General features: G+C 35.9%; 1 protein-coding gene across 2 annotated transcripts in view; it reads left to right on the top strand.

Annotated features, from left to right (window-relative positions):
* The window catches only part of SCAMP1 (secretory carrier membrane protein 1), a 100,718-nt gene that overhangs the window by 71,127 nt on the left and 15,686 nt on the right, over window positions 1–13,905 (top strand). For both annotated transcript variants that reach the window (XM_077759897.1, XM_077759896.1), the window contains 2 exons: window positions 7,280–7,381; window positions 10,517–10,634. In XM_077759897.1, the coding sequence (XP_077616023.1) occupies window positions 7,280–7,381; window positions 10,517–10,634 (220 nt within the window). The remainder of the gene's footprint in view (window positions 1–7,279; window positions 7,382–10,516; window positions 10,635–13,905) is intronic.

Below are 13,905 nucleotides of genomic sequence, written 5' to 3'. Positions count from 1 at the left end.
GCTGTTGTGAAGCCTTTAGACATTATATAGGAAGCCCTTATTCAGAGTATATAGTCCATGTGTAATTTTAGCCATTTTGATAATATGATTTCTTGGTACACAGATAATGAAGTATATATAATATACTTATATATTACATATATATACATATATAATAAATGTTTTAAAGATGTTTAAAAATGTTTAAAATATTTAAAAAACCATGAAGGGGTGCCTGGGTGGCTCAGTCGGTTAAGTGTCTGACTTTGGCTCAGGTCATGATCTCATGGTTTGTGGGTTCGAGCCCCGCATTGGGCTCTGTGCTGAAAGCTTAGAGGCTGGAGCCTGCTTCAGAGTTTGTGTCTCCTCTCTCTGCCCCTCCCCCATTTGTGCTCTGTCTCTCAAAAAAAAAAAAAAAAGTTAAAAAAAAGTAATATTTGTTTACCTGGTATTAGCCTGGAGAAATGAGGCATACATGGGATTTCTCCTTGGCATTAATAAAAATAGCATTTTTCTTTTTTCTTTTTCCTTGTTTTTCTTCCAAGATTTTATTTAAATTCATGTTAGTTAACGTATAGTGTAGTATTGGTTTCAAGAGTAGAATTTAGTGATTCATCACTTACATGTAATACCCAGTGCTCTTCCCAACAAGTGCCCTCCTTAATGTCCATCTCCCCTTTAGCCTGTCCCCCCTCCCCAAAACCCCTCCAGCAACCTTCATTTTGTTCTCTATAGTTAAAAGTCTCCTATGGTTTGCCTTCTTCTCTGTTTTTGTTGAATTTTTCCTTCCTTCCCCTATGTTCATCTGTTTTGTTTCTTAAATTCCACTGATGAGTGAAATCATAAAGAGTTTGTCTTTCTCTGACTTACTTCGCTTGGGCTAATATACTCTAGTTCCATCCACATTGTTTCAAATGGCAAGATTTCATTTTTTTAATGGCTGAATAACATTCCAGTATGTGTGTATGTTTTTCTTTATCCATTTTCTTCATCCGTTCATCAGTCAGTGGACACTTGGGCTCTTTCCATAATTTGGCTATTGTTGATAGTGCTTCTGTAAACATTGGGGTGGATATCCCCCTTCAAATCAGTACTTTTGTATCCTTTGGAAAAATACAGAGTAGTGCAAATGATGGGTCAGAGTGTGGTTCTATTTTTAACTTTTTTGAGGAACCTCCATACTGTTTTCCAGAGTGGATGCCCCAGTTTGCATTCCCACCAACAGTATAATAGGGTTCCCCTTTCTCTGCATCCTCTCCAACATCTTTTGTTTCCTGTGTTGTTAATTTTAGCCATTTGACAGGTGTGAGGTGGTAATCTTGTGGTTTTGATTTGTATTTCTCTGATGATGAGTGATGTTGAACATTTTTTCATATATCTGTTAGCCATCTGGATGTCTTCTTTAGAGAAATGTCTGTTCATGTCTTCTGCCCATTTTTAAACTATTATTTATTTTTGAAAGAGTGAGTTCGATAAGCTCTTTTTAGATTTTGGATGCTAGCCCTCATCCAATGTCATTTGCAAGTATCTTCTCCCATTCCGAAGGTTACCTTTTAGTTTTATTGTTTCCTTTGCTGTGCAGAAACTTTTTATCTTTTTTTTTCAGTACTCCTTTACTTTCCCTTCTTTATAATTGTATCTTGTACCTTTTTAAAAATTAATTTTTAAATTTACATCCAAGCTTGTTAGCATATAGTGCAACAGTGATTTCAGGAGCATATAGTGCAACAGTGATTCCTTAATGCCTCTTACCCATTTAACCTATCCCCCTTCACACAACCCCTCCAGACAACTCTCTGTTTGTTCTCTATATTTAAGAGTGTCTGATGTTTTGGCCCCCTCCCTGTTTTTGTATTATTTTGCTTCCCTTCCTTTAGGTTTATCCATCTAGTATCTTAAATTCCTCATATGAGTGAAGTCATATGATACTTGTCTTTCTCTAGTTTTGCTTAGCATAGTACCCTCTAGTTCCATCCACGTTGTTGCAAATGGCAAGATTTCATTCTTTTTGATTGCTGAGTTATACTCCATTGGACATGTACAGCACATCTTTTTTATCTGTTCATCTCTCTGTGGACATTTGGGCTCTTTCCATACTTTGGGTATTGTTGATAGCGCTGGTATAAACATTGAGGTAGGTGCATGTGCTCCTTCGAAACAGCACACCTGTATCCCTTGGATAAATACCTTGTAGTACAATTGGCTGGGTTGTAGGGTAGTTGTTTTTAATTTTTGAGGAACCTTCATACTATTTTCCAGAGTAATTGCACCAGTTTGCATTCCCACCAGCAGTGCCAAAGTGATCCTCTTTCTCCATATCCTTACCAACATCTGTTGTTGCCTGAGTTGTTAATGTTACCCATTCTAATAGGTGTAGAGTGGTATTTGATTGTGATTTTGATTTGTATTTCCCTGAAGAGTGATGTTGAGCATTTTTTCATGTCGGTTGGCCGTCTGGATGTCTTCTTTGAAGAAGTGTCTATTCATGTCTTTTGCCTATTTCTTCACTGGATTTGTTTTTTGGGTGTTGAGTGTGATAAGTTCTTTACAGATTTTGGATACTGACCCTTTATCTGATATGTCATTTGCAAATAACTTCTCTCATTCTGTCAGTTGCTTTTTAGTTTTGCTGATTGTGTCCTTCGCTGTGCAGAAGCTTTTTATTCTGATGAGGTCCCAATAATTCATTTTTGCCTTTCTTTCCCTTGACTCTTGAGACATGTTGAGTAAGAAGTTGGTGTGGCTGAGGTCAAAGAGGTTTTTTGCCTTCTTTCTTCTCGAGGATTTTGATGGCTTCCTGTCTTACGTTTAGGTCTTTCATCTATTTTGAGTTTATTTTTGTGTATGGTGTAAGAAAGTTGCCCAAGTTCATTTTTCTGCATGTCACTGTCCGGTTTTCCTGGTAGCATTTGTTGAAGAGACTGTCTTTATTTCATTGGATATTCTTTTCTGCTTTGTCACAGATAAGTTGGCCATACATTTGTGGGCCCTTTCTGGGTTCTCTATTCTGTTCCTTTGATCTCTGTGTCTGTATTGTGCCAGTACCATACTGTCTTGATCATTATAATTTTGTAATACAGCTTGAAGTTCAGAATTGTGATGCTTCCCACTTTGCTTTTCTTTTTCAAAATTACTTTGGCTATTCCGAGTCTTCCAATATCTTAAAATTTTAGAATTGTTCTAGCTCTGTGAAAAATGCTAGTGTTATTTTGATAGAGATTTCAAAAATAGCTTTTTTTAAAGTTTGCGGGGGGGGGAGAGAGAGAGAGAGAGAGAACATGTGCACACAATCAGGGGAGGGCCAGAGAGGGAGGGAGAGAGAATCCCAAGCAGGCTCCATGCTGTCCGTGCAGAGCTTCTGACAGGGGGCTTATTCTCACAGACTGTGAGATACCAAGAGTCAGATGCCTAACTGACTGAGCCACCCAGATGCCCCCAAAATAGCATTTTTATGTTGTGAACTTGTCGGTTGTGAGGCTTATTTGTTTTTTGTTGGCTAAGTTTTCTCAGTTTTATAGTTAGGAAGTAATACCAACCTTGGTAATATATTACTGATAGAATTACTGTGAAAGGTGGAACCATTTGATTTAAATCATTGTTGATAAACTTCTAAAATCTGCTTTTTTTGTGCTTTGGAGAAATGATTGATTCTAGAACAGGGAAAATACAACATGAGCAGACAAAAGTGTTTAAGCAAACAGATTCTGAAAGGCTAAAGCTGGAACAATTTTAGCAACAAAATGATAGTGTTTAATTTTAACCTAAAGAATAAAATAATATCCATGAGTCCATACTGATATAAACAAATAGAGCTGAAAGGACAGATATTTCTTAACAGAATTTGTAATATGGATTAATATGGATTCTACTCTACTCTCTCTAAGGGGTAGAGCTTAATTGTCCTCTATTTGAACGGGGAGTTGACTTAGTGACTCATCTTAAAAGCTGAGTGCCTATTTGCCAGACAGAAAAGAGGACTGTATTGGGCTTTTTAGACACAATATAAATAAAAGCATTGAGATAGCAAGATATGTTTTTCCAGTTTATTTTATGAAGAGATAGATATGCTGGGTTACATTATTTGGACTTCATCCTATAGTCGGTGGTTCAAACATTGGAAGATATAAGCATCACCTAGGATGCTTTCCTATAAAGACAGTTTTACAATATGACATGGAGGTGGATCTTGAAATAAGATACTGAGAAACAATCTAGGTTAAAGAAGAGACAGAAGTAGAAGTGCATAATATTATAGAAGCCAAGGGCAAAGTGTTTAAGAAAGATCTTTAGGTCAGATGCCATTAAAAAAACAGAGGCTTGAGAAAGTTGGTTGGAAATTCATAGGTTGGTCATGACCTTGAAGTACCTCTGGAGGAATTCGTGAGGAGAGGCCATGTTTCAGTGGATTGAGAAGGGAATGGTAAGGGGGTCTGTAGAGAAAATCAAGACTTATTATTGGTGAGAATTAGGGAGGTCAAGGAGGTGGAAGTTTAGCAGGGAAGACCAGGCTAAAGGAGGGCTATTTGAAGATGAAAACTGTGTGTTTATATACTGTAAAGATCCTGGTTGAAAAAGTGAGGACAAGTTAGGGAAGAAGATAAGTATCTACTGACATAGAGTGATCCAGAAGAAGTAGAATGATGGACTAAATATTTTTATGGAAGTGTTAATTTCAAAATGAGTGATCCTGCCTCCTCACAGATAAGCAATAAGGGCGGTTGGTGGCATATATAAACTTGGAAAGTCATTGTATGGAGCAGGAAGTTGAGGCTTATTTCTGTGCTTCTGGTTTTGTCTCTGATGAAACAAAATTTTATGCTGGTACTGAGTAAGTTGAAATGTTAAGGTCCTTGAAATAATGTGTTTAGGGATTGGAATGGTCACTGTGATAAAAAGAAAATGGAGTAAATTTGCAACAGTTGAGAATCTTACCCAACAAATCAAATACAATAATACTTTAAAAGGATAGCATAACATGATCAAGTGGGTGGAGGGTTTCCAGGTATTCATGTTTCGTTAACGTTACAAAATTAATTAGCATAATTTACCAAATTATGAATTAAAATAGAAATCATAAGCTTATCTTAATTGATGTAGAAGAAGCATGTGACAAAATTCAATACTCAGTTACTCATAATAAAAACATTCAATAAACTTAGATTAAAAGAGAACTTTCTCAACCTGATAAAGGGCATCTATGAAAAATTGTTAACAGATAACACCGTCTTTAGTATCTTTCTACCTAAGGTCAAGAACAGGATAAAGATGTTCATTCTCAACACTTCCATAAAGCATTGCGGTGGAAATTCTGGCCAGTATAAACAGGCAAGAAAAATAAAGAAAGGGCATCTAGATTAGGAAGGAAGAAGTAAAACAATCAATGTGCAGATTACCTGTTCATCTCTGTAGAAAATCTAAGAGGAAAAGTATACCTTGTTAATAGTTTGGAAGGTTTGATGTTACTGTGATCTGGATCTGTAGATGCAATGCAGTTCTGATAAAAATCCCAGCAAGTTGTCTTTATGGAATTGAACAAGGTGATTCTGAAAGGTATATAGAAATGTAAAAGCCTAGACTGACCAAAACAAGTTGGAAAAAGGGCAAGAAATTCAGAGAGCTAACATCATTGAATTTGAAGAGTTAATGGAAAACTGCCATAATCATAATACTGTGATACTAACCTAAAGGAAGGCAGGTAGGACAGTAGGACTGAAGTGTCCAGAAATAAACCCACCCATATATAGATTGCTGATATTTTAAAAAAAGATACAATGATGATGTAGTGCTGAAACGATAGTCTTTTAAAGAAATGGTGTATAAATAAGAAAAACACTTTAATCCATACCTCATTCCGTATTTTAAAAAATGAATTCAAAAGGGAACTTAGGCTTAAATGCAAAACTGAAAGTATAAAACTTTCAGAGAAAAACAGGAAAAGAAAACCTTGTGTTCTTGGCTTTGTTAAAGATTTCTTAGATAAAACAATAAAATCAAGATCCACAAATTCATAAATCAGAGTCCATAAAGAGACAAAACTTCTGCTCTTTAAAAACAGCCTACAAAAAATAAAATAAAAACAACCTACAAAGAATTAAAAGACAAGCCAGAGAAGGAGAAAATCCTGCCAAACATTTATCTGATAAGTAAATGGTATATCCAAACTCATAAAACCCAACAGTAAGAGGAAAAAGCAGTTAAAACCTTGGAAAAAGATTTGAACAGTTCACCACAGAAGATAAATGGATGGCAAAAAGCAGATAAAAAAAGTGCTCAACAACATTAGCTATAGGAAAATGCAAATTAAAACTCAATGAGATAGCATCGTATACTTACAAGAATGGCTAAAATTTAAACGATTGACCATACCAAGTGTTGCTAAGATGTGGAAGAACTGGAATACTTCGAGAGTGCCACTGTGATTGTAAAATGGAATAACCCCTCTGGAAAACAGTTTGGCAGTTCCTTAAAAAGTTAAACATGTACTATTTAGGTGATCTACCCGTTCTACTTTTAGGTACTCATCTAGGAGAAAAGGAAATTTATGTTCATGTGAAGATTTATATAATTTATACATGAGTATTCATAGAAGCTTAATTTGTCATAGTAAAAAAACTAGAAATAACGTAAAAGTCAATCAGTAGATGAATGAATCAACAGATTGGTCTATCTGTACAGTGGACTACTACTCAGTGAAAAGGAATGAACTCGATACATGCAACAACACAAATGAATCTCAAAATAATTGAGCTAGGTAAAAGAAAGTAGACAAAAAAAGTATATACTGTATGATCCCATTTATATGAAATTCTAAAATATGAACTCTGTAGTGATAGTAGGCAGTGGGTGAAATGAAGACAAAGGGATTATCCAGGTGCACAAGGAGTCTTTTGGGAAATACTCATTATTTTGTTGAAGTAGATTTGTGGGTATATACATATGTCAGACCTTAACAGAATGTTTATTTAAAATAGTTGCTGTTTATTGTATATTAACAGTTATTGTAATTATAACTGATTGAAACTAATAATTTTAAAGAAACAAGGGGTTTTTTTTCCCATGATGTTTGTGATACAGTTGAAAATTGAAAGGACAGAAAATGAGGATGCACTTACCATGTCCTTGAGTATTGGAAGAAGGGTTCACATAGATAATTATGATAGCCTTAAGGGGTTGCCAGTGGTATTTTTAAAAATATTTTTATTAATGTTTATATATCTTTCTTCATGTGAATATAAAAGTACTAAGAAGAATGACATTTTCCTTTTCTTTCTCTTCCCCCCACTTTTTTTTTCTTTTAAAGGAGTGACAGTTCATTCAGATTCTTTGTATTCTTCTTCGTCTATATTTGTCAGTTTGCTGTTCATGTACTCCAAGCTGCAGGATTTCATAATTGGGGTAACTGGTAAGTCATTTACTTTAATAACTCTAGTTTTAATCTGTTTAAGTAACTTTATATAATTGGTGGTTTCCTAAAAATAGTTAACACAGAAAAGCCAGGTTGTCAAAAGTAAAAAATAGTAAAACAATGCAATTTAAAAAATGTCTAAGGCATAACCTTTGGACAGACCATTCTATTTGAAAATTAGGTTGCCATCTTTTTTTTCCTCCCAAGAAATAGACTTTTTTTAAAAAAAGTTTATTTATTTGGAGACTGAGCAGGGGAAGGGCAGTGAGAGAAGGAGGGAGAACTCCAAGTAGGCTCCACACTGTTAGTGCAGTCTGATGTGGGGCTCAAACCCGCAGACTGTTAGATCATGACCTGAGCTGAAACCAAGAGTTTGATGCTTAAGCTTATGAGCCACTCAGACACCTGTACGTTGCCATTTTTAAAAACATATTGTATGTAGTTTAAAGGAAATGTTATATAACAGGCATTAAAAGGAAGAGTCAAAAAACTGAGGAGTGATTAGAGCTGGGCCAAGGATTGTGGAAGGGAGAGGAAAGAACTTGTAGGATTTAAAGGAAAAGATTAGCTATTATGTGTAAAGCACTATTTTAGGTATACAAACACATGTTACCATACAAACACATGCCTGTGAACACTTGTCTTTGAAAAATGGTTTCACTGCAATGCTCACTCTGGGAGACCCTCAGAAACTAAAACTATTTGGACTCAAGCTAGGAGATAACATCAGATTTGTATCTCTGTTCATACACTTTGGAATATTCCTTGAATGAAAAAGTGGGTGGAAGAGTACACATCTCTAAAATCATCCCTCCCTCTCTTCTATTATAATTGAGTTGCATACAGTTGAATTCTTATAAAGAACAGCATACACAAGGCAACTTTGCTGCACTGTACACATAAACTAACATCACCATGTAGCTAGAGTGTATTGAGGACTTAAATTCAGTGCGCTACTACTGAATCAGAATAGAGACTGACAATCAGACAAATAGCAGTAGCTTTGTGGGTCTTCTAATGGGCATGTATGCATGCAGAGAATTTATATAGATACCTTAAATCAGTTCTTAAAAAACAGCATTCATTATCATTTCTAATAGTGTGTTTAGTCTCTGGCATATGAGGGAAAGAAAATGCTCTTAAATGTTTAAGAAATAAACTGTTTATGTTAACAGCACAAGTTTTTTTTATTATGAAATTGAAATAATTTCCTTTTTTCAGCACAAATTTAGAAGAAAGTGTTAAAATTGAGCATAACAGAATGTGTAGTGGCTAACTAGCACAGGAGACTGGTAGCAAGGGGGCATACAGAGTGACCTGTTTTAAGATCAACCTCATGTGATTCAGCAGTTTTTTAAAAATTTTAACTGTTTATTTTGAGATAATTGCAGATTCACACAGGTATAGAAATAAAACTCTATACCCAGTTTTCCCCAAGGATAACATCTTGCAAAGCCGTGGTATAATTTCAAAACCAGGATCTTGACAGTGATAAGTAGAGATAACATTTCCATCACCAGAGTATCCCTCATGTTACCCTTTTATACCACATTGATTTCCCTCTTGCCCTCATCCCCTTAGTAACCCTAGGAATCACGAATCTGTTGTTCATTTCTGTTATTTTTTCATTTTAGGAATGTTACATAAATGGGAGCACTTAGGTGGCTCAGTTAGTTAGGTGCCTGACTCTTGATATCAGCTCACGTCTTGATCTCGAGTTTGTGAGTTCAAGCCCTGCATTGGGTTTCATGCTAGGCATGAAGCCTACTTAAACAAACAGACAAGCAAGCAAACAAACGTTATATAAATGCAATCATAGGATATGTAACTTCTGTCTTTTTGTACTCATCATTGTTCTCTGGAGATTCATCTAGGTCATTGTGTGTATCAATAGCAGTAGTTCATTCTTTTTCATTCCTCAGTAAAATGGTGGTTGTACCACAGTTTGTTTATCCATTCACCAGTTGAAGGACTCAACTTTTCTCATTTAAGGCTATTATAAATAAAACCTCTATAAACATTTGTGAATAGGTTTTATGTGAACATGTTTTCATTTCTCTGGTAAATATCCAACAGTATAATTGTTGGTTCATATGGAAGTTCCATGTTTAATGATTTTTTAAGAAAGTAACAAACTGTTTTTCAGGATGACTGTATCATTTTACATTGCCCCCAACAGTGTATGAGTTACTCACCTTCCATATTCTAGCCAGCATTTGGTGTTGTCATTTTTAAAAATTTTAGCTGTTATGATAGATGGATAATGATATCTCACTGAGGTTTTAAGTTGTATTTCTCCAGTGACTTGGAGGTGTTGAACATCTTTTCCTGTGATTTTTTGCCTCTTTATATCCTCTTGGTGAAACATCTTTTCATGTCTTTTGCCCATTTTCTAATTGAATTTTTTTTCCTTTGAGCTTTGAAAGTTCTTCATATATTCTGCATGCTAATCATTGGTTGGATATATGGTGTGCAGATATTTTCTTCCATAACAAAGGGGAACTTAAAATGAACTTAAAGTAACAATGAATGCCTGTACTTAAAAAGTCAAATCTGGTGGTACACACTGTGCTCTGGTGTTGCTATTAGATTTGAATTCATACTATGGTCTACAGCCATACCATCCTGAACGTGTCCGATCTCGTCTGAATTCATACATGCCATATGTTAGCTATATGACTGAGAGAGTTACTGAGTATCTCTGACTCAGTTGTTTATGTTTATAATAGGGATTTAAAACAGAATCAGTCTTTGGGGTGCCTGGGTGGCTCAGTCAGTTAAGTATCTGACTTTAGCTCAGGTCATGATCTTATATTTCGTGAGTTCAAGCCCTGAGTTGGGCTCTGTTCTGACAGCTCAGAGCCTGGAGCCCGCTTTGGATTCTGTGTCTCCCTCTCTCTCTGCTTCTCCCACACTCATGCTCTGTCTCTCAAAAATAAATAAACGTTAAAAAAAATTTAATGCTTTTTTAATAAACAGCATCTAAGGGATTGTTGTGAGAATTAAATGAGTTAACATGAAGAATTTGAGTATTGTGTGGCTAATAAGTGCTGGATATGTGTTGGTCCTTATTTTTTAAAAAGCATGCATTATTTGTCTAATTACACTTTTTTTTTTTAAATTACTTCTTAGTGGTTGGATTTCATCCCTTACTGGTCTCAACCAAAGTATTCCTGTTGGAATTATGATGATCATCATAGCAGCACTTTTCACAGCATCAGCGGTCATCTCGCTAGTTATGTTTAAAAAGGTAAGTGACATTTTACATCTGTAAATTTTTGTAGTTACTCTTGTGTGCCAGTTCTCATTTTACTATTTTGCTTTTTATTTTTAATGTTTATTTGATTTTGAGAGAGAGAGAGAAAGAGAGAAAGACAGTGAGTAAGTGAACTGGGGAGGGGCAGAGAGGGAGACACGATCCGAAGCAGTGTCCCGGCTCTAGTTGTCAGCACAGAGCCCCATGCAGGACTTGAGTGCACAAACCGTGAGATCATGACCTAAGCTGAAGTTGGATGCTTGACGACTGAGCCACCAGGCACCTCTCCCATTTTGTTCTTATTAATTCAGTATAATGTCAAGCCATTTTATTCTTCTTGCTACAAGTGTGCTCTCTGAGAACTACTTTTTACAGTTAGAAGTTATGCATAGTTAAATTTCCTCATAATTTTAACTTACTGTAAAAAGGGGATAATATTTTAAAGTCCTGTTAACTCAAGGCTTCTTTCATGAAAAGTCAGCCTCATTTAAAAAATTTGGAATTGGGGTACCTGGATGACTCGGTTACACATCTGACTTCAGTTCAGGTCATGATCTTGTGGGTTCGAATGTTGTGTCAGGCTCTATGCTGACAGCTAGTTCAGAGCCTGGAGTCTGCTTGGGATTCTGTGTCTCCCTCTCTCTCTCACACCTGCTTGTGCTCTCTCTTCGTCTCTCAAAATTGAATAAACATTAAAAAATCCTTTTTTAAAAAATTTTTTAATGTTTTATTTATTTCTGANGAGCCACCCAGGCGCCCCCCAAAAAAATCTTTTTAAATTTGAAATTAAATACATATTCTAATTCTGAAAAAAAAATTATGTTTTATATATGTTTGAGAGAGAGACACAGAGTGTGAGTGCAGGAGAGACAGAGAGAGAGGGAGACACAGAATCCCAAGCAGGCTATAGGCTCTGAGATGTTAGCACAGAGCTGGAGGCAGGGCTCAAACTCAGGAACCATGAGATCGTGACCTGAGCCGAAGTCGGATGCATAACCGACTGAGCCACCCAATTGCCCCTCTGATTTCTTTTTTTGAATATAAAACATACTTGCCTAATTGATAAATAGAAATAAAAAGTGTGGAATGTGCATTCTGTTTGTATTTGAAATTCAAAGACATGAAATTATGAGTATAAAGTAAGCTGATGATGGGTTTGGGCTGGGTTATAGCATGAATTTTATTTTTAGTGACTGCCCAATTATCTGAGTTACACTTCTTTCTATAAAATTCCCATGACTGTTTTCATGGCCTTAAAAAAAATCATTACATAAAGAAATCAAAGTTTTTATATGCGTATATAAGGTTTTATTGTCTTATATATTTTTGATATTCTATGTGTGTCCAAACATGTAGATTGTACATGATATAGAGACCCTGGGAATAATACCTATGTTTTAATATGATAAAGAACTTTTTTTTGGGGGGGGTCTGACTTTAAGATTATTCCTCAGAACAGTTTTTTCCTAATTTTTTACTGTCTGGTATCTTGAGAATATGTACAAGGAAGACAGAAATAACTGTAACTTATATTTAAGAACACTTCACGCTCTCAGGGCACCTGAGAGTTCAGCTTTGGCTCAGGTCACAATCTTGCATTCACGGTTTGGAGCCCCACGTTGGGCTCTGTGCTGACAGCTCAGAGCCAGGAGCCTGCTTTGGATTCTGTGTCTCCCTCTGTCCCTGCCTCTCCCCTACTCGTGCTCTGTCTCTCTCTGTTTCTCAAAAATAACAATAATAATAAGATAAAAAATGTTAAAAGAAACACTTTGCACTTTGTAAATTTGCCTTTTATCCTCCTCAAAACTCTGAAGACTAGGCTGTGTTCTTTCTGTCCATATTTGCTACTCATTTTCTCTATTAAAAGCTTTTACTTCTTTTCGGAATTATACACACATACTATCGAAACTCAGCTTTCCAAGAGCCTAAGTGTCCATCAACAGATGAATGGATCAAGAAGATGTGGTTTATCTATACCATGGAATACTACATGGCAATGAGAAACAATGAAATCTGGCCATGTGTAGCAACATGGATGGACCTTGAGGGTGTTATGCTGAGCGAAATAAGTCAGGCAGAGAAGGACAAATATCATATGTTTGCACGTATAGGAGGATTAGGAGGAACTTGACGGAGGAACAAGGGGGAGAAGAAGGGCGGAAATGGTGGGGGAAAGGGAGAGAGGCAAACCATGAGAGACTCTTGAATGCTGACAAAAACTGAGGACTGATGGATGTGGGGGGGAGGGGGGGAGGGGCATGGAGGAGGACACTTGTGGGGATGAGCACTGAGTGTTATGTGGAAACTAATTTGACAATAAACTATTTGTAAAAAAAAAAAAAAAAAAAACTCAGCTTTCCAAAGTTACTAAATTGTGTATCCTTTTTGCAGTTATCTTTTTCCTTGAACTCTGCAGCTCTCTATATTCCAGGTGGCCCTTCATCCTCAGCCTGTGTTTGTGTTCTGATTCTCCTGTCTTTGAGCTATTCTTTCTCCGTCATTCCTTTGTCCAGCTCCTAAGTACATGTCTTCTTAAATGCAATCAGCTCTCTGCTCTTTGTGCTATATAATCATTGTCCTTGTAAATTTCAGTCTCTCCCATTTTAGGGGTCCTTTCTCTTGTTTATTCTGGGTGACATAGAATCTTGGATTTAGAAGACACAATACTGTGCATAAAAATTTAGTTGCTTCCTCAGGTGACTCTTTAGATCTCCTATTGATTGGTATCATCATGTCATAGTCAATGCATTATAAACTCATCAGTTTCTTCTCAGAACTAGCTCTTCTTCCAGAAGCTCTGATTCATATTCAAGAAAAATTTAAGACCACATATTATATGATTTCATTTACATGAAGTGTCCAAAGTAGACAGATCTATAATTTGGCAAATCTATAGAGATGGAAAGTAGGTTTGTGGTTGCCTGTGGCTAGGGGTAGGGTGGAGAGGGATTGCTGATAGTTACGAAAGTTCTTGTTAGCTTGATGAAAATTTCTAAAATTAGATTTATAGATGATTTATTCACAACACTATAAGTACTAAAAACCATTACTTTCTACCCTTTAAAAGGGTGAATTGTGTATTCAAATTTTATCTCAGTAAAGCTGTTTTTTAAAAAAGAACATTTATTAAGTACCTACTATAAATTGGGTGATGCTAAGTATTTTCTCCTATGATTCCATTTAAATTTATGTCAACACTTTGAGTGCTTTTGTCAATGCTTTCATTACTTTTATAGTCACAATCCTAGATACTTTCTTAGTATCT

The sequence above is a fragment of the Crocuta crocuta genome, unplaced genomic scaffold, assembly GCF_008692635.1.
Source record: "Crocuta crocuta isolate KB4526 unplaced genomic scaffold, BGI_CrCroc_1.0 scaffold162, whole genome shotgun sequence".
NCBI classification, from domain to species: domain Eukaryota; kingdom Metazoa; phylum Chordata; class Mammalia; order Carnivora; family Hyaenidae; genus Crocuta; species Crocuta crocuta.
This window is presented reverse-complemented; position numbering and strand designations above follow the sequence as displayed.